Raw genomic sequence first — 18,103 nt, 5'->3', positions numbered from 1 at the left:
ACTCGACTCCACATACCGTGGATTTGACTCCCTAGTTCTTTTAGGGTGTTGAGCACGTGTGCACAGTGGCACAACAAAAGCTCAGGTTGCGCTGTGCGTGTTTATGGCACACATTGGAAGAGGAGGGCACAAGGGGGTAGCGAGGAGAAATGCTTGGCACGCGATAAGGCCCTAAAGTTAGGTATAACAAATACGTGAAGACCAGGTGAAGCACAAAAACTAAGTAAGTCCTACCTAGCGAGGCCAGCCCGACCATAAGATACCCTACATTCCAAATACAAACATGAGGCAACGCTCGTCTTTCTTTCCCATATGATCGAAATATATTGGCTATATAATAATATACGAGATGTGTGTCCGAGAGCAAATGTTCCTTTAAAACAATTTGAGCCGGTTGTAGGCATTTTTAATGGGTATTAGAATGCGATCAACTCTCTGGCTAAAGTTCGTATACACTATGATCAGGGTTAAGAGCGTAAGTTAAGGATAATCTGAATAGATAAGAACTAAAAACTGTTGAATAATATCTTGAATCAACGGTTCAATTAGAGCTTTAATATTCATATAAAGTTGTTCTTGGCCTAGCTGTTAATGTGGTTATTTTTAACGGTAATTATGAGTTGGTTTAACCTTAATTGCATTGCATGTCGCAATTATGAATTATGAAATATGCTATAATTAAGATATCACACATCATTCAACAATCGGGCACAAAGTCAACATCATTATCTATTGTAAGGACAAGAATGGAAAACTAATGATATCAAGAAGATTTTCATTCAATTTAGTTACTAGCACATCAACTAGAATAGAGAGAAAACAACAAACGACAAATACGAAATGGAAACAACAACAACAAGCTGGCAGAATGCCACGAATGAAAAAGGCACGTCAAAGGCAGTCAGTCAAATCCCTCATCCAGTCGCACACACACACACACACACACACACACACACACACACACACACACACACACACATATGCATACATATATTCATTGGTTCGTGCCAAGTCAGTCACAATGTGCGGCATATAAATCACATTAAAAATTAAACAGATCAGAGAGCGAGAGAGAGAGAGAGAGATGGAAGAGCGGGCGACGGCAACAGCAGCATAAAGTTTTAGCCAATGTATCAAAATGCAGCGCAGGCACAAAACACACACACACACACACACACACACACATGGTTTAACAATACTTGACAGGCGGAAAGTTTTTAAAAGCACGGCTTTCAAAACAATGTACAGCTTAAAGTGAGCGGCCCGAAAACTAAGAATTTGTTTTTGCTTTTATTTCAAATGCAATTGCGACTGCTTCTCGCGCGCAGCTTTGAAAGCTCTAAATTGCATTCATTTACAGTTAGCAATTAATTTTCAAATGAGTGTGAACTTGTTTTGCTGCAACAGGGCTTGACTTGGACGCCGCTTTGAAAGTTCTATACCGCAAACTAAGTTGAGAGAGTTTGTTACTTGTTGCTTTAGAACTATAAGAGACGGACAAGAGACAAGAGACTCTTTATAAATTCCGGAATTACGGAATTGCCAAACTTGAATTTAGTGAGTGTGCATTTTTCGTAAAATTAAAAGAAAACTTGTTTAACAAATAGTCAAAATTTCCATTTTTCGCTGATTTTCATATTTCACCATTAGCCACTGCCCCCCCTGGTCAGCATTGCCCACTTTGAAACTCTCTGCCTTATCTACTTGCAAATTAAGAGAGAGCGAGAGAGGAGAGCAATTTATTGTTATTGTACTTACATTGAGCATCCAAATGATCATCTCCTCTAACACGATGTCCATACTGCTGTGCGCGCCGCTGAGCGCATATTCAACGGGATTATCACTTTTGCGCTGTTGTTGTTCTTGTTGTGCGGCTGTTGTTGTTGTTGTTGTTGTTGTTGCTGCCTCTTCAATTGTTGTTGTTTTGCGTCGGCGTTGAGTTTGTGTTGTCTGTTTGGCTGTCTCAACGCTGGCCTCGAAAAGGCCGAGCAATTCCATGTCGCCTTTGCAACAACAACGACACACGCGCGGCATTTGAAGCAACTCGACAACGCCGTCGCCGACGCTGGCGTCAATTGTTGAATGCTGAATTCCTCTGCCGCCGCGCACATCCTTCGCTGCACTCATGCAGTCAGCTGTGGCCATTTGGCGGCTGCTCTCGCTGTTGCTACGTCGTCGCTTGTTGGCACTCATTTGTATTTTATTTGATTTTTTTTATTTATTGTTTGGTTTTCGGTTCTTTCACTTTTGAGCTATCTACGCTGCTCTTTTTTTTTTTAAACTTTTTTTCTTTTGCACTCTCTTTCACACGCACGATTCACATTTGCTGTGAATGGTGCGCTCTCGTTTAAGCTCTCTCACGATCTCTGCTGCCGCGCTGCCTTTCTTTTAGGCCGCTGCTGCTCTGCTGGCGTAACGCGCTTTCGTTTTGACCACGGCAGAAAATACCTAAAGCAGATCGGGGAGGGGGCAAAGATAAACAGACATTCATATACATATATGAAGAAAAAAAAAAAAACACAAATAAAAATGTATTCTCGCGCGCTTGTGTCGGTGGGCATGTTTCGTGAGCTGGGACAAGTTTTGGTTAGTAGGCCAACGGCCGCAAGATTTGGGCCTCGAATCGATCTGGTCGTGTGATTTTTTTGGCTTATTTGGAAAGTGAGAATAGCGAGCGTTCTTTTCTAGGGCAGGCCGGAAAGTTAAGGCATGCAAGGTGCAAGAGACGAACGTCCTTGCTGGCGTGCTAAATATAGAGAATGACTCTCTCGCTCTTTATGGCAGCATTGCGTGCGCCCACAAAAGCCAAAAATATTCTTATTGGTCAATCAGCAAAGCAACAGCAGCAAGAACGCAACCACAAAAAGCACAAATATAACGGTAAACAGAACTTTTTATATTATTTTGAGGTTGCTTGCAGCTACATTTGAACAATTAGCGGCAACGCTTGCTCCAAGCAGGGAATTCAAATTTAAATAAACGGGCGACCGGACATACACACGCATGTAGGCGGCGTGCTAATAAATTGAAATGAAAATACAATAACAATGAACGCACACAACTGTAAAAACTCAGGAGGCCACTGGATTTTGATTTAAGGCAGCGCACGAGAATAATTTATTTTATTATTGCGCGAGCTTCCTATATTTGAGGCGGCTGAACGAACTGCACGCGGCGCGTGTTGCTTTCAAACTGAGAAAAGTCTAAGCAGATCCCAACTCAAATGCTGCACGTTCAAATCAAAATCGTACGCTCTCACGCGGTCTCTCTCTCTCGCTCTCTGCCTCTTCCTGAGCGATTGAGCACGACATGCACATGCTACACATGCATAGTGTATGTGTGCGTGCAGAGCGCGTGCTGATTGAGAGAGCAAGTGGCCGACACGTTGTGCTATAAATTTCACTTAAAATTTCCATTTCAAGCTGCAGTCAATGCAAAATAACTGCAAATCACGCAAAAAAGGGGCAACATGCCAAGTTTAACAGGCTCTTCAGGCGACAAATTGCAGCGGTTTCATATTTTTTAGCAAACCGTTGCGTTTTTTTTCTTTGCCTCTTAAATTGCCAACACACTTGATTAGTGCTCTGTTTTTGTTGGCCTCTGCTTTGCTGTTGAAATTCTTAGGTACTCTCGTCTGGCGCTTTGCTCGGCCTTTGCGGTACAAAAAAAAAAAAAAAAGAAAAAGGACGAGCGACGGAAATCTCGAGAAGGACAATGACTGCTTACAGATTTGTGCGCGTGTCTGGGTGTGTCTTTATGAGCCTCGCGGTGTAACGGTGTTTTAGCGCTGTTTTCATTCTGCACGATTTACTTACATTGTGCGAAGTTACCAACGCCACCGCCTTGGCGGCGGCGTGCAAAATTTCACGCCGATGCAACTATAATTGCTTAATGCCCTTTGACTGGTCACGTGAATAGGTACAACCAAATTAAACTCAGGAGCAACAAGATTTCCGTATTTAGTTTTGTATTATTATATGAAATTAAATTGTTAATTAAAATTGTTATATTGGCTGCGACACAAGAAAAAGTAATTTGACTACAGTGGCAGTGTGACCGAACTTGGCATAAGCAAAAATAATACCACACATGATAAGAAATACCACAACACTCAGCTAACTTCATGTGCTTGAACGCAGCGCTGCCAACTCGAGAATTTGCTGGGCGATACTTAAAAATACTGTTCCCAGTTTTCGATACCATCCAAATTGGCTAGCGCTGCTCACATTGCAAAATGTACTATACATTTAAATGGTAATATTAAATTAAAACCTTTTATTTGCTTGCAAAGTTGCCTAATTTGGCTGTATTTTGATTAATACTAAACAATTTTGAAATTGTTATCGTCTAACTTTTTAAAACTATCGATAAATTGAAAGCAGCTGCTTGTAAAACTTATCGTATAGCAAAAAGCAAACGTCGAAATGTCCATGCAAAATGCTAAATTAATCAATCAAAAGGAATATTTAAAGAAATATTTGTCCGGCGACAAGGAAAAGAAGAAGAAAAAGAAGGAAAAGAAACATAAAAAGTCCATACAAGCCAAGGTAAAAATCATCGACGACGATGCCTACGATGCAAACACCGAGGAAATGGATGAGGATCTGTTGCTGGGCGGCGAGGATGCGCCGCAAATCGTGGGCGAGTACATCGAGGAGAATCCGGACGCAATACGCAGCAAGTGGCGCAACATTGCGGTTAAGGATGAACCCAAAACAGAAGTGGAGGAAAACGGTGACGCTGTGCACATCAAGCAGGAGCCCGCGGATGAGAACGCAGAATTGTGGGGTCGCAAGGCGTCAGAAATGAAAATCAAACAGGAGCAGTCGCCCAGCAATTGCGACGCACCCGCCATAAAAATCAAGCTGGAGAAGCGTAGCAGCAGTCGCGAGCAGAGTCCGGCGCACAACCTCAAAAGACGCACCTCTGACCAGAGCCCACCAAGGCGTCGTCTAGATGCCAATCAAAGCCCTCACAGACAACGCCGCGACTCAGATCATAGTCCAGTCAGACGACGGCGTGGGGCAGATCAAAGCCCGCCCAGGCGGGGTCGTGATGTGGATCAGTCGCCGCCCAGGAGAAGAAGAGATGCGGATCAGTCGCCGCCCAGGAGAAGAAAAGATGCCGATCAAAGCCCGCCCAGGCGGGGTCGTGATGCGGATCAGTCGCCGCCTAGAAGGAAAAGGGACGCCGATCAAAGCCCTCCGAGGAGACGTGCTAATAAAGATCAATCTCCAACCAGGAGAAGAAGAGATTCAGATCAGAGCCCGCCCAGGCGAGGTCGTGTTGTTGATGAATCGCCGCCCAGGAGAGGCAGGGATGCCGATCAAAGTTCAGACGGTAAACGTTCTCAAGTGAATGGGTCTGATCACAGTCCGCCAAGAAGATGTCGAGGTGTGGACCAATCTCCGCCTAGAAAGCGACAAAATGCCGATCAAAGTCCACCCAGGCGCCGCCGTGAGGCGGATCATTCACCGCCGAGAAGAAGACGCAGCTCAGATCAAAGTCCGCCCAGGCGACGACAATCTCCGCCCAAAATGAGACGGGATTCTGATCAAAGTCCCCCAAGGCGAGGTCGATCCAGCAGCAGAGATCGACGGCGGGCCACGCCGACCAAAATCAAAAAAGAAGAGCGCAAAAGTCGCTGGGCCAAAGCAGAGCCCAGTGGGACGCCATCGCCGCCGCCAACGCACAAACCAAAGGGGCAAGCAGAAATGCGCACACTGGACGGGAAGAAGGCAGGTCTGCAGGATGCGCAATCGCTGAAGACCGAAACAGATGAGCGACGGCGCGAGGAGCGACGCATGTTCGAGCAAATGTCCAGCGAGGTGTCCGGCCGAGATGCGGAGGTGCAGATGCGCAGCACGGGCAGACGTGGGCGTCGAGCACGCGACGCTGCGGCCGAGGATCCAGCTGAGCAGCAGCGCAAGGAGGCGCACGAGCAGCAGAAAAAGCAGCTATATGAACGCTGGGGCAAGGGACTCAAGCAGCTGGAGGATCAGCGGGCACGACACGAGGAAATGGCGCACGAGGCGGCCAAACCTGTGGCACGTTATGCCAACGATGAGGACTTGGATCGCCATCTCCGTGAGCAGGAGCATGCGGATGATCCCATGCTCGAGTATATGCGTCAGAAGCGCAAGAAACGGGATCAGTTGTCGGATAAGCCCGTGCTGCCTGTTTACGAAGGCAGCTATCCGGAAAATCGGTATGGCATACGGCCCGGCTATCGCTGGGATGGAGTGGATCGTTCCAATGGCTACGAGCAGCGCTGGTTTGACAAGCAGAATGAGCGGCGAGCGGCACAGGACGAGGCTTACAAGTACAGCGTGGAGGATATGTAAAATTATTGCATTTAGTTAATAAATAAATATTTTAATTAAAAACATTTGTTATCGATAAACATTAACTATGTTTAAACGCCGCGCCTACTTGCTTGGTTTTACAACACTATGTGAGGTGTGGCGGTAGAATAGTTTAAAAACGAGCGTGTCAACGATCAACTATACTTGCAGATTTATATCATAACAGGGACTCAATATGTAATTTAAACAAGATACCCGGCCAGCGCTTAAGATAGCTAAGGGTCGCCGCAAATCGATTACGGCAATTTTGAAAACGCGCGCATTGATTCGTTGCTTTGCAACACTGTGCGCTGTACGCGTGCGCGCGCCAATATGCAACCCTGTGTGTAGAATAGCAAACGCAAAAGCGAATGGTAAACAGTGTTCAACTACACCTGCGTGCTGCGCTGTTATTGCCTCAAAGTTCTTGGAAAAGAAATAAATATATAGACTATAATTTGTGCATTTCGTGCAAATGTGCAAGAGTTTCATAAATTGCAGCTAGGTAAGTGCGCTGTCAATTAGCTCATGAATACTGTGTATGTATATTGTTGCCTATACTTCACTCGACATGCATATACATATGTACATACATACATATTTGTCAAATGCTTTGTGTTGTTACACAGAACAAAGCGTAACAAAACAAGATTGTGTGCGTGTGGCTGTGCCCCGCCTCCGCTTATTACCATAAAGCGTTTGCCATAAACGCAAAGCATAATACACAAAAAAAAATATATATATATAGAAAGAAGCGAAGCACAAAAAGGCTGCTCGAAAAACGTGTTGTTTCTTGCATTTTTACACTGGTTGCAATGTGTTGTTGTTTCTGGTGTGTTGGCTTCTGCTGCTCGCTTCTATTGCAACCTTCACCATGGCAACCAGTCGGTCCGTCAGCCGTTGTAAACCTGTTATTTGTTGTTGCTGCTGTTGTCATTTTGTGTTGTTGCTTGTTACACATTTTTGTGGTAGCGCAAATTGGCGCGAAAACTTTGCCAGCTGCAAAATGTGTGCCAAAGAGTGCAGCTTCCACGCTGCATGCCACACTTATGCATCTGTGCGCCCTCCAACTATCGCGCTCTCTTTCGCTCTCGCTCTCCCTCTCTCATTCCCAGTGCATGACACACTTCTGCATATACCGTTCATTCATGGCACTGGACCCTCCCTCACAACTTTACGACTTTGTGCGTGTGTGCGTGTGTGTGTGTGTGTGTGTGTGTGTGTGTGTGTGAATTGCACTATTTTCACCTATTTGCATTTTCTTGATCTTCGCGTCGTGCAGTCATGAGAGAAACTTAACAAGCTTTAGCTCTCTGAGCGTCGCTTCTGCTAAGCGTTAATTAATTGCTCTTTGCTTTTGACTTTTGATTGGGATTGTTAAACAAGTAAAAGCTTTAGCATGAACGTAAGCTGCCGGGCTATCTAAATATTCTTATTTGTTAAATGTGAGATTTCGGCGTGTTTTCCGCCTTTTAAAAAATAATTCATCTCAGACCGAAGTATCATCCCTAGTTTTTGTTTGCCTAATGTCTTGTGTCCTGGAGTGAAGCTTTTACCCAAACAATGATCGCCATCTTGGAAGCTCGAATCCAAAAAGCTCCAAACATCCCCAAGCATTAAAGTATGTGATTGCGCGTGTGTATGTGTGTGTGCGTGTAATTGTGATTTACTCATTCAAGTTATGCTTCGGTAACTCGTGCGCCTTTGCCTCCCCTCAGACCGAAGCTTAGCCTAACCCTCAACCCTTGTCCTTCGGAACTTCGCCTGCAATGTCTTCTTGCCTTGGCAATTTTAGGGTGCTTCCAAGGACCCAGTGACATTGTAATGGCTTAGAAATTTACACGCATCTCACGCTGTGCCGTGTGTACGTGTGCACCCCTTACATGGTTGCACCCCCGGGGTCCCACAGCCTTGAGGGGTTGATTTGCTTTTGGCAGTGAGTGAAAATATGCTGTGCGGCGTTTCCTTCAATACGGTCTGGTTTTTTAAAGCGTTTTTTAATTCCTTTACATGCCTACAAGTACGTCGAGTTATTCAAATGCCTTTTGTTCCATGTACTTTTTTGAATGGAATTTCGTTGCGTTTTTTTTTTTTTTGTTGAATCTTTCACCACGTATTTGCCGCCGAATGATTCATTCGAGGGGCTGATCGTTAGGGAATTCAATTGGAAATGTAATTGCAAGAAAATCTTCCAGTATTTCCAATAAGCTTTGGCTTTTCAGAGCAACAATGGTTTCTCATTTATAAATCTTAATTATGCTCTCCCCATCTAAAACTCGTAAATCAAAACTTAAACTTCGATTATATTTACTAGGCCGACTTCACACGGCGCTGAAGTCCCTGCTAGGCCAGCCAAACGCTAGGAAAACGAAAACAATGGAATTTTCATAATTTCCTTCGGCTGCCCATCTGTTTCGACCCTTTACGAACAATGCCAATAGGTAAAAGCGCCCCTGGAGCAAAACTACTTGCATGTGGTTCCTTTTCCTAATTCAAGAAAAACAACAAGGCAAAATCCCTGTAAATTTTTGGAACCAGTTCTGCTAATTTGTGCACACGTGCAAAACCCTACGTAACTGGACGAAAACAATAGAATCTGCGGACAAAAGGATCCAGCTGTAACCGGTTGCCTGGGGGCAGGAAGTGTTAGGTTCAAAACGCCGCCAGCCACTGACACTGCAAATTAATGTTAATTTTTGGTAGCAATTCATCAAAAAAAAATCTCGTATTAAGACGCCCTAAGAGAAGTTTTCAGTTCATTTATCTTCCAAATAATTGGAAGCTTGTTAGAAGAATGCACATCTTACGTGATCCGAGTTCAAGTGGTGTCTGGCTAAAAGCGAGCACTTTGAATGTGAAGCCGTGTTAAAGTTCAAATTGGTTAAAGTTCAGCCTTAACTAGTTTATGGCTAGCTACGACTATGACTGTAGAATATAATAAGCCTCAGCCGGTTTTAAATTAAATTGGTTTCCTTACAAAAATTTGTTTACTGGAGAAATATTCAATAGAAATAGTTTCGGTCGGAACTCCTTGAGAAATTTATATAGTTACTTTTTCTCTTTTTTTTTAAACTTTCAACATCTTTAACTTATCCTTACTTAGCATATAAATTTTGAGCATTTGTAATTGATTCATGTAGATACTCAAGAGCTCTTTCTTCGAAGAGGCCCACATTTTTTGAGTATTATATTATATTAACCCCTTCAACTTAACTTTACAAAACTTATAAGTCATATGTGAACCCTTTCGTAAACTCTTAAGCGTTCGATCTTGTCCGAGTCTTTAGCATACCCGATGCACACGCTCACAATGGGAGGGTTTCATCTCATCTTTAGGTATTCCGTGTGTTTAGTTCCCTGAATCTCAATTATGCATGCAGCGTAAAATCGATTGAAAACCTCTTTCAATTCAATTGAAGCGATTTAAAACAGTTTATAAATCATTGCGTCATTTGCAAGCAGTTTTCCAGATTTTCATTGAAAACTTTTCAATCTGCATAGGAGAAAATGACTCGAGAAACAGTTAACTGTGGGTTGCCACACACACACACACACACACACACACACACACACAATTCTGGAATGGGATGGATGGACTGCATCCACCCTTAGGGTTTTACTTGGCAAATCCATTTCAATTATTATTAAAATTTGTTATTTACATTTCTATTGAAATGAATTGCTCAGCGACGGAGGGAGGCATCCGAGTGGTGTGGGGCGGCATGGGGTGGAGGGGGTTAGTGAAAAGCGCACCTAAGTACTTTACACACATTCACGTAAATCGCTGTTCGTGAAAAATTGGGAAAACATAAAAGTAACATAAAAATAAGCCGAAATAGGGTTGCCTCAACTTTTATTGTCTTTTGCCATTGTCTGGAGCTCACATACTGCTTGGAAGATCCTCAGTTCGGCTTGGTTTTCAGCTTCCCTCCCTGGCTTCCCTCTTGGCAGTGGGACAAAAGTTAATGTTTTTATGTGCAGCGCTTTTGTATTCGGCCAAACTGGAATTTCGAATTGGCATAAAGCGTACGAGCTACAATCATAACAATAATCCGAGTTCCTAAAGATGCTTTCCCGAGACTCTATTTAGGGCAGCGGGTTGTCTTCTTACCCATTGTTCGCATGCGTCACAAGTTCTGCTCAGTGAGAATTTAACGTTAGATAACAATTGTCCTCACGCACACACACACACACACATACATGCACATACACAGCTCAATAGCTAGCGAGGGGTGGGAAGTAAGCAAGAAGATAATTCTTGTATTACTAGGAATTCAATTTAATTAATGTCCAGTCATGTGATATCATTTGAATGATTAAGTATTGAATACAAGACTACATTCGATTTGCGAAATTTCATATTTCCCCATGAATTGTTTTTAATCTTATTTGATTTTCAACAAAATCTGTGTCTATCTCTTGTTATACCCTTGCCGAGGGTATCATAATTCTGTCATGAAATGTGTTACCCATAGAAGGAAACGGATCCGACCCCATAAATTCTAGATCAGCATGAACAGCGGAGTTGAAGTAGCCTCTCAATTCTCAATCGGATAACTATATTATATAGCTGTCACAGAAACGATCGGTCGAAAAGTGGGTTCTCTAACTAATTTGACATCCATAAGTTACATTTGCAGAATCTTATCAACTAATAATAATAATAATAATAATAATAGCTGCTATAGGAACGATCAGTAGAAAGGTTGGTTCTTTTATGTAATATTTTTCTGTTTTTGAAGTTATCTTGACGCAACTCGTCATTTATAAGTTAACCAATAAACCAAAGCCTATCAATATCGCCCATATATACTACAATACTATGCTTCTTCTTTATTATATAGCACTATAGGAAGTATCCATCGAACAACTAGTTTTTTATGTCAAAATATTCTGTTTTCCAATTTATTTTCATAAAATTCAGCACTTGCGATCTTCAGTATTTTCACATGACTGCAACACCGTAAGGCAAATAATTACAAGGGTATTTAATATTCGGCGTTCTTTCTTTCTCGGTTTTCCAATTCGCTTATTATCGCACTATATAGAGCTTTAAGTATATGTATATGTATCTATCTAATCTATTCAATTGGAATACGATTATTTCTAAGTTCCTTGAATTCATAAGAGTTTCGATATAAATATTACCCATTATTCAAGACACAAGTCTGGGATCAAGGGAATGTGTGAGGCTAATAGCAAATCATGTATAGCTAGCTAAAGATTCAGTTAAAGTATCAGGAACTAAGAGTTTATCACTCTAATACCCTGTTACTCCCCCTCTTAAACTGGCCCCCGCTTGTTTTCATATTTTGTCCACCGACTGAATGGCAAGTTTTACTGTACTTTGCTGTGGCCTATATGTTGCTTGTATTACTCAAGTAAAAATGAGTAATAAATGTTGAAGTTATAAAAAAAGGAGTCCTGTTGCCAGGCGCAGGCGATTACTCACTCGCACACACACGCACACACACACACACACACACACTTGGGCCGGCGGCGCTTTCCACCCCGCGACGTTTGCTGGCCAAACACGTTAGTAAATCGACTCAAAACAGAAGGAAAAGACCTAAAGATTTCGCTATGCTACTTAAGAATACTCGGAAAGTATTCAACAGCCTTTGCCTTTTTGGGGTTAGTTTTTGTCTATTTAGGGTTTCCCTTTTTTTCAAATACCCTTGCAAAAGGCGTTCTAAAAATGTGAAGAAACCTTTAGTAGATGGAAGAAGTATATATACAAATATATAAACGAGTTTGTCTCGACTGACTGACTTGTGACCGATGTAAAGCCTAAATCTTAAGAGCTGCGAATCTGTATAGAAGCTTCCTTTGGCAGACCCCAAAAAGTTAATCGAGAAGTTGGATAACAGCGCACTCTGAGCATGGTGTTAGGGGTTCGAACCCTCAAAAACACGTCAGACATAATTTTGTAGTTGTAATTTAAATTATAAAATATGTGGTCTTGATTTTAATGGATTAATTCTGCGAATCTTGGCAGGGCTTAGGGAAAGCGATTTGATCTTTGCGAATTCTACAAACAATTACGGTACAATTGAATTGTCAACATTATTAATTTGAGCCGGGCAATGCAGGGTAATTTCTTCCAGTACCTAGATAACTGCATCGTCAGATTGCCATATAACACCAACCAACACAGGTTGGCGAGGGTATCCAAACTTCGTGGTGCCTTGAACAACTCCTTTATAGTTTTCTTTTATTATCTCCGCGTCTCTGGCCAGGATATGCCAGGATATGCCAGGATGCACAAACATACAATTTCTCTTGCTCTCTAGCTGGTGGTGGTGGTGGTGGTGCTCTTGATGGTGTTGCTGCTGCTGGTGGTGGCTGTGTTCCAATCTGCCCCGCCGCCGCCAACAAATCCAACAGGAGAGTCTAGCATCCAGTGTGCTTCTGGGATTCGTACTCTCTCTCTCTCTCTCTCGCTATTGAATTCTCTCTCTTTATAACTCAGTTTACGGGCATTCCATCGCTACACACTGACACAGTTATCGAGTGCAATTCGGACAGGTCGGTTGTGTCTATTCCTGGCAGCGGACCGTTCGCGTCGCGTATAATTCGTGTTCCGGTTTCGAGTTTCGCTCTTAAATCCTTTGTTTTCAATATTTGTTGTTGTTAAATTCTTAGATAGTTGTTCGGGCATCTTAGTAATCTGTTCGCATTGACTTTTTGTAACTCCCCCGCGCGATTTATCTTTGTGTCTATCTTTCGCTTCGTTTGTTTTCCTTAATCGCATTTCGCTTGTCGGCGTTTTATCTTCTGTTGGCTTTTCGGGTAAGTTTCCTTGATGTGTGGCTTTTGGGACCTACGTTGACATTAACACTCTTAGTGCTATCCATTAATTACTTGCCAGATCGTGAACTTGCATATATCTGCCACATATACAGACATAGACCGCCTGGCTGCGCTTTGTTGCAACTGCAGACACACGGCGTGAGATACATTTTTATATCTTTTTCATGCACATGCAGTTTCTCTTTGTTTCTCGCCTTGGATTTGTTATATTTCAACAGCTTCCGCATTGTCAAACATATAGAAAACATATAGGCGGCTGCGACTGCTGCTGCGACTGCTGTAGTCGTCCAAGTCGTCTGCAATCAATGAACTGAGACCCACACACAAGTTTTTCAGCACATATATATTTTGCACTTAAATGCATATATATTCCTATTAAAAATGCTATAAACAAAGATACGAAAGCTTTATACCCGTATCTAATAATAAAATATACATTTAAATGTTAAGAACTTTTATTGCTAAATGTTTATTTAAAACCTAATTTAAAAATATTCAAATTAAAATGAAACCTGGAGTCTCAAGGAATAAAATTACACTCAAAGAAAAAAAAAGATAAGATAAGTCGTTTGGATTTATTTCTAATCTCTATATATAAAACTGTTTGTCCTGACCGACTGACTGATTGATTGAATGACTGACTAACTGAGATGATGAAGGTGCACCTTAAGACGGGGTTTTGAGAAATTCTTCAAAATTATTTTTAAAAATCTTTGTTCAAATTCATTTGAGGGCAGTTTCATACTTTTCGATAAACCCATTCCTCCTTGGTGGAATGGATTTCAATTTATATATCATATTTGGGACGTGTTTAAAATTGTTCGCAAAATCTAAACTTCTACGGTTAACGAATTTTTTGAAATTTAATAATATAATGAATACGTGTTTCAGCGATTTGAGAAATTCCACCCGGACCAGTGGTAAATTGGCGGCAAAAGGTTATTGTGAAACTTTTCATGAAACTTTTCCAAATACCGACTAGTTCCTATTATTTTTTGTACATTTTCAAAGTAAGGATGTTTCTTACTAAATTTAAAATTACTTTTAAAAAAAAAATTACATTTGTTACAGCATTTTTCTCTGAATTTGCATTAAGCATAATATACCCATTTCTGGCGATTTTGGCGCGGGTATAAAAATGTATTTTGTTGCTATTTGTAGTTTCCAGAATCTCTAATACATATTAAATATTTTACACAATTCACTTCCACGTTTTATATCTCTCTGTTTTATATTTTCTTATAGACAGTTGCCTGTTCCTACTAAGAAGCTACCTAAAAATGGTTTTTATAGTAGCTGTTACTGAAAAGGTGAGTGTTTGCCATATAAGGCTTTATTCAGATTAAAATAGTATATTAATTTGACTTTTTTTTTGTGAAATTTGTGAGACTATAAACCACTTGAATGGTTTCTATGAGTACACGTATTTCTGCCTTTCGTTGCCGAGTTGCTTCATTCTTATCTATACGCATACTTATCTTGAATACAATCAGAATAGAACAACAGAATTTTGAAATATCATTGTAGAGAAAGGAAACTAGATAGTATAAAAAAGTAAATATACGAATTCTATAAAAGAATCAAAATAACGCTAGATAGGTGTAATTATTTATATTAGATTATCATTTAAGCTTTATAGCAGTGCCATGCTCAAATGGGGCTCTCTCTGCGCTTCTCAACAACATGTTACTAATGTAAATTTCCACATGAAGTACAATATTAGCTGTTGTCTATAATTATAGCAATGCGGCAGCTATGTTAAAATCTGCTGCCAAATAATCACTGAAGACGCCCACATTTTGCTTGACATTGTCACGCGTATTTGCATAATATAATTTAATTTCCTTGGATGATTCAAATTGGACTTTATGAAGCAGCCAAAATTATTTGTTGTCGTTGTCGCTATGACGTGCCAGACTGCAGCGACAATATGCTATATCTGCTACACACATAACTGGCTCAGATAATGGTCATATATCTGGTTGTCATGTGTTTGGCAACTCGATAAGGCAACTGCTTAAAAAAATAAGAAAAAAATGACCAAATAGCGCAGCTCCAACTGGCCCTGAACTTGACTTAAGCATTGTGGAAAAGTCAATGGCTTTACACTACGTCTACGTTTTGGCCTATACGTCTATAATATATAGAAAAACGCTTAGTTGCTGAAAATGTTATTGTGTTGGGGTTTTTTTTTATCGGAGATATATAATTTGTGCGCTGCTAAAAGGGGCCAATGAACGCTAAGCGCACGAATCAGCACAAAAAACAAAATAGGAAAAATACAAAAAAAAATTATCATAATATTATTTATTTGAGTAAATTGCTGAATGGCTATAATCACATGCAAAGTGCATGTAAGTTCGAAAATTTAACTGATTGATAGTTTTTTAAAAGTTTAATAAAACTGATTTAATAAAGCAGTCTAATGTGTGGCTTAAACAAGTTATATTGATAAGAATCAGAATATGATTTAGTTTCATTAATTATGTCTTATCAATCCTTAATATCCTTTGATAGATTTAACAATCATGTCTTATCATACTTATCATCTCTCTGGAAATCAAATATAACTAAGCAATTAATTAAGAGATGTTGTCATATATCTAATCCTTTAATTTGACATAATCTTATATATTTTTAACTAATGAGTTGTTAATATTCTTGGTATTTGCAACTTCTCAACCCAAGAGTCCTTTCTTTGCGCTTCTCAAACTTTCAAAGCGAGCATAAGGACTTGTTATAAGAGGCTTATCTCTCTTTCTCTCTCTTTTTATGGCCTAGCCCTGCGAGTAGAGTGCGAAAAATTTCCCATCATCTTACCGCTACCAATTAGCAGCCCCATCCCTGAGCTCCAACTGATCCCTTATGAATTTTCATTTAATAAACATAAACAAATCGATACGCGTCACAACAACGCCAACAATGTCTGCGTACGTCCATCCAGGCTACATAATATATGTATGTATAGAATATTATATTTGTACTTATGTATATACCATATTTTCGTTGTACGCATTTGCCGGTTGCCACCACCGCCCCTCTCTTGGAATGGGGCTTGCGTGCGTGGGGGTTATTGTGGAGATTTTTAGCTGCCATATTGAAAAATTACGACGCAGAATTTCGCTTGAAATCCTTAGGCAAACGCTGGACAGCCACACTCTCTTGCTCTCTCCCGCCTTCGCTCTCTCTCTCTCTGGCATGCGCTCGCACGCCCACGCTCTGCACACAAACCCCGGTGGCAAACGCAACCTTCACTGCTCCACCCCATGTCCTTGACGTCTTTGCCAGTCTGCTGTCGCATTTTTGTTGTGCTTCTTCACATTCATAACAAAAACAAGTTTGCCAAACTAGTACACTGGGTGCCGACAGTTGTAATATCCTGACTGAACTCCTAGAAAATTGCTTAATAATAATTTTTTCAAATCAATTAACAACAAACGTACACTCCTGGGCTGTCACTGCTCTGCGAATGGCGTTGCCAGACCCTTGAAACGTGATGGCTTTTTGTTAATTAAAACATATTTATGCTGTGGTTTGTCAAATGCTTTGCATTTAATTAAAATGAACGCGCGCGGCAGCATAAGGAATACACAAGTGGCTTGCGAGAAGCGAGCGCCCACAGTTTATGGGTGACGGAGTGGCAACACTGGCGACGCCCACAAGTGTTCAAGGTCCCGATGTTTCGGACTGCCATGAACCCGACCTGGTCGTCGTCCATGCTTCACGAAGGAGAAAAGTGAAAGTGCCGAGTGGCTGGGTGAGAGGGCTGCAAAAATAAAAAAAAAAAACAAATAATATAAGAAAAGGAAGAAAAATAAATAAACCGGCGCTTGTCAGCCGTTACGCCCACGCCTCGAAAGTCGCTGCGTAGGCGTCTGCTTTAGGTGCTGTTTAGTAAATACTCTATAGACGCCGGCGCCCACGTCCTTGACAATCGTTTACCGCGTGAATCCTTGAAGTCGGCGTGCGTGTGCGTGTGCGTGTGTGCAGTCTGGCATCCTTGGCATGTATGTACATATGTATATGTCCTGGAAAGACTGTTCCTGAAGAGCGCTTTACTGATTGTTGTGTTGGTGCCATCCTTGCGCGTCGCGTCGGTTCCCGAACATGTTTACCTTCACGAGCTGTTATTATTTTGCTGTGTCGCAATTTGCCATTCAAGGACATGGCTGTGATTTGTCTGCAACAGCAGCAGCAGCAGCAGCAGCTCCCCTTCGGCAAAATTTTCCGTGCGTCAGTTCGATTGTCATTGAATTACCAATGCGACTTAATTTTCCGCTTTGAAGTTGGCTCGTACAGCAGGCATACAAGATGATTTCAATTGCTTATTGGATTTATGTTTTCCAGAACCGAATCTCTTTTTTGTTGTCTGATTTTTAATGTAAATACACTTGTATCCATTATCAATTCCTTAAAAGAGATAGATATCTAAAATTGTAGGTTTGAATTGAAGTGCAGTTTATAAATTAATGTCACACATTTGCATTTGCTTCTTTTCCTCAGGCAGCACTTTCAATAACATGACTTTTAATTATTTTGAATTTTAGCTTCACATATAGCAAACAAACGCTTTCCAACACTGTCATTAAAGCATACCAAATAATTCAAGAGTTACCCCTATGAATTGCCGTACAGAGTTGCCACACCGTTTACCCTTTGAGCATATTCATTCTACTTATGCATAAAAGCTCAAAAATATTATTGTGCAGGCTTCTCATTTCGAAATTTTGATTACACTTTGTTTATGACACATTGCATCAGCCTTATGCTTAGAACCTCCAATCGGAACGAATTGTGTAAAAAGGCAGCATGAAAAAAGTAAGCCAAAGCAAACTTAAGCTGAGCTGATATTCGATTCTCATGCACACATACACACATACGTGCATATGTATATAGCAAGGAAAGAACGATATATGTATGTGTAGTTGTGCGAATTCCACTCATTA

The 18,103-nt window shown here is 41.1% G+C and overlaps 3 protein-coding genes and 1 long non-coding RNA gene across 10 annotated transcripts in view; 2 read left to right on the top strand and 2 right to left on the bottom strand.

Moving 5' to 3' along the window:
- The window catches only part of mld (molting defective), a 40,051-nt gene extending 35,988 nt beyond the window's left edge, over positions 1-4,063 (bottom strand). For 2 of the 7 annotated variants that reach the window (XM_015171696.3, XM_015171695.3), the window contains exons 1-2: positions 3,816-4,063; positions 1,759-2,448 (exon numbers count right to left, since the gene is read on the bottom strand). In XM_015171696.3, coding sequence (XP_015027182.1) covers positions 1,759-2,193 — 435 coding nt within the window. In that variant the 5' untranslated portion in view covers positions 2,194-2,448; positions 3,816-4,063. Of the gene's footprint in view, positions 1-1,758; positions 2,449-3,057; positions 3,194-3,815 lie in introns of those variants that run through there. The other 5 variants (XM_070207536.1, XM_032435667.2, XM_002053347.4 and 2 more) reach the window with 4 other exon arrangements.
- Positions 4,064-4,384: 321 nt separating this feature from the next.
- On the top strand, positions 4,385-6,420 carry LOC6629876 (BUD13 homolog). Its single transcript, XM_002053349.4, has one exon. It carries the CDS (start codon positions 4,425-4,427, stop codon positions 6,342-6,344), a length of 1,920 nt encoding a protein of 639 aa, XP_002053385.1. The 5' UTR covers positions 4,385-4,424; the 3' UTR covers positions 6,345-6,420.
- Positions 6,421-6,709: 289 nt separating this feature from the next.
- Positions 6,710-18,103, top strand: part of REPTOR (repressed by TOR) — a 30,380-nt gene continuing 18,986 nt past the window's right edge. The window contains exons 1-2 of the mRNA XM_002053350.4: positions 6,710-6,849; positions 14,403-14,467. The gene's annotated coding sequence lies outside the window, so the exon portion shown is untranslated. The remainder of the gene's footprint in view (positions 6,850-14,402; positions 14,468-18,103) is intronic.
- Positions 15,562-17,837, bottom strand: LOC26531541 (uncharacterized). The gene is made up of 4 exons (XR_001450041.3): positions 17,636-17,837; positions 17,100-17,567; positions 16,601-16,923; positions 15,562-16,548 (listed from the first exon to the last, which is right to left on the bottom strand). It is a non-coding gene; the product is annotated as an uncharacterized lncRNA (long non-coding RNA).

The sequence above is a fragment of the Drosophila virilis genome, chromosome 2 (genome assembly GCF_030788295.1).
Source record: "Drosophila virilis strain 15010-1051.87 chromosome 2, Dvir_AGI_RSII-ME, whole genome shotgun sequence".
NCBI lineage: Eukaryota > Metazoa > Arthropoda > Insecta > Diptera > Drosophilidae > Drosophila > Drosophila virilis.
This window is presented reverse-complemented; position numbering and strand designations above follow the sequence as displayed.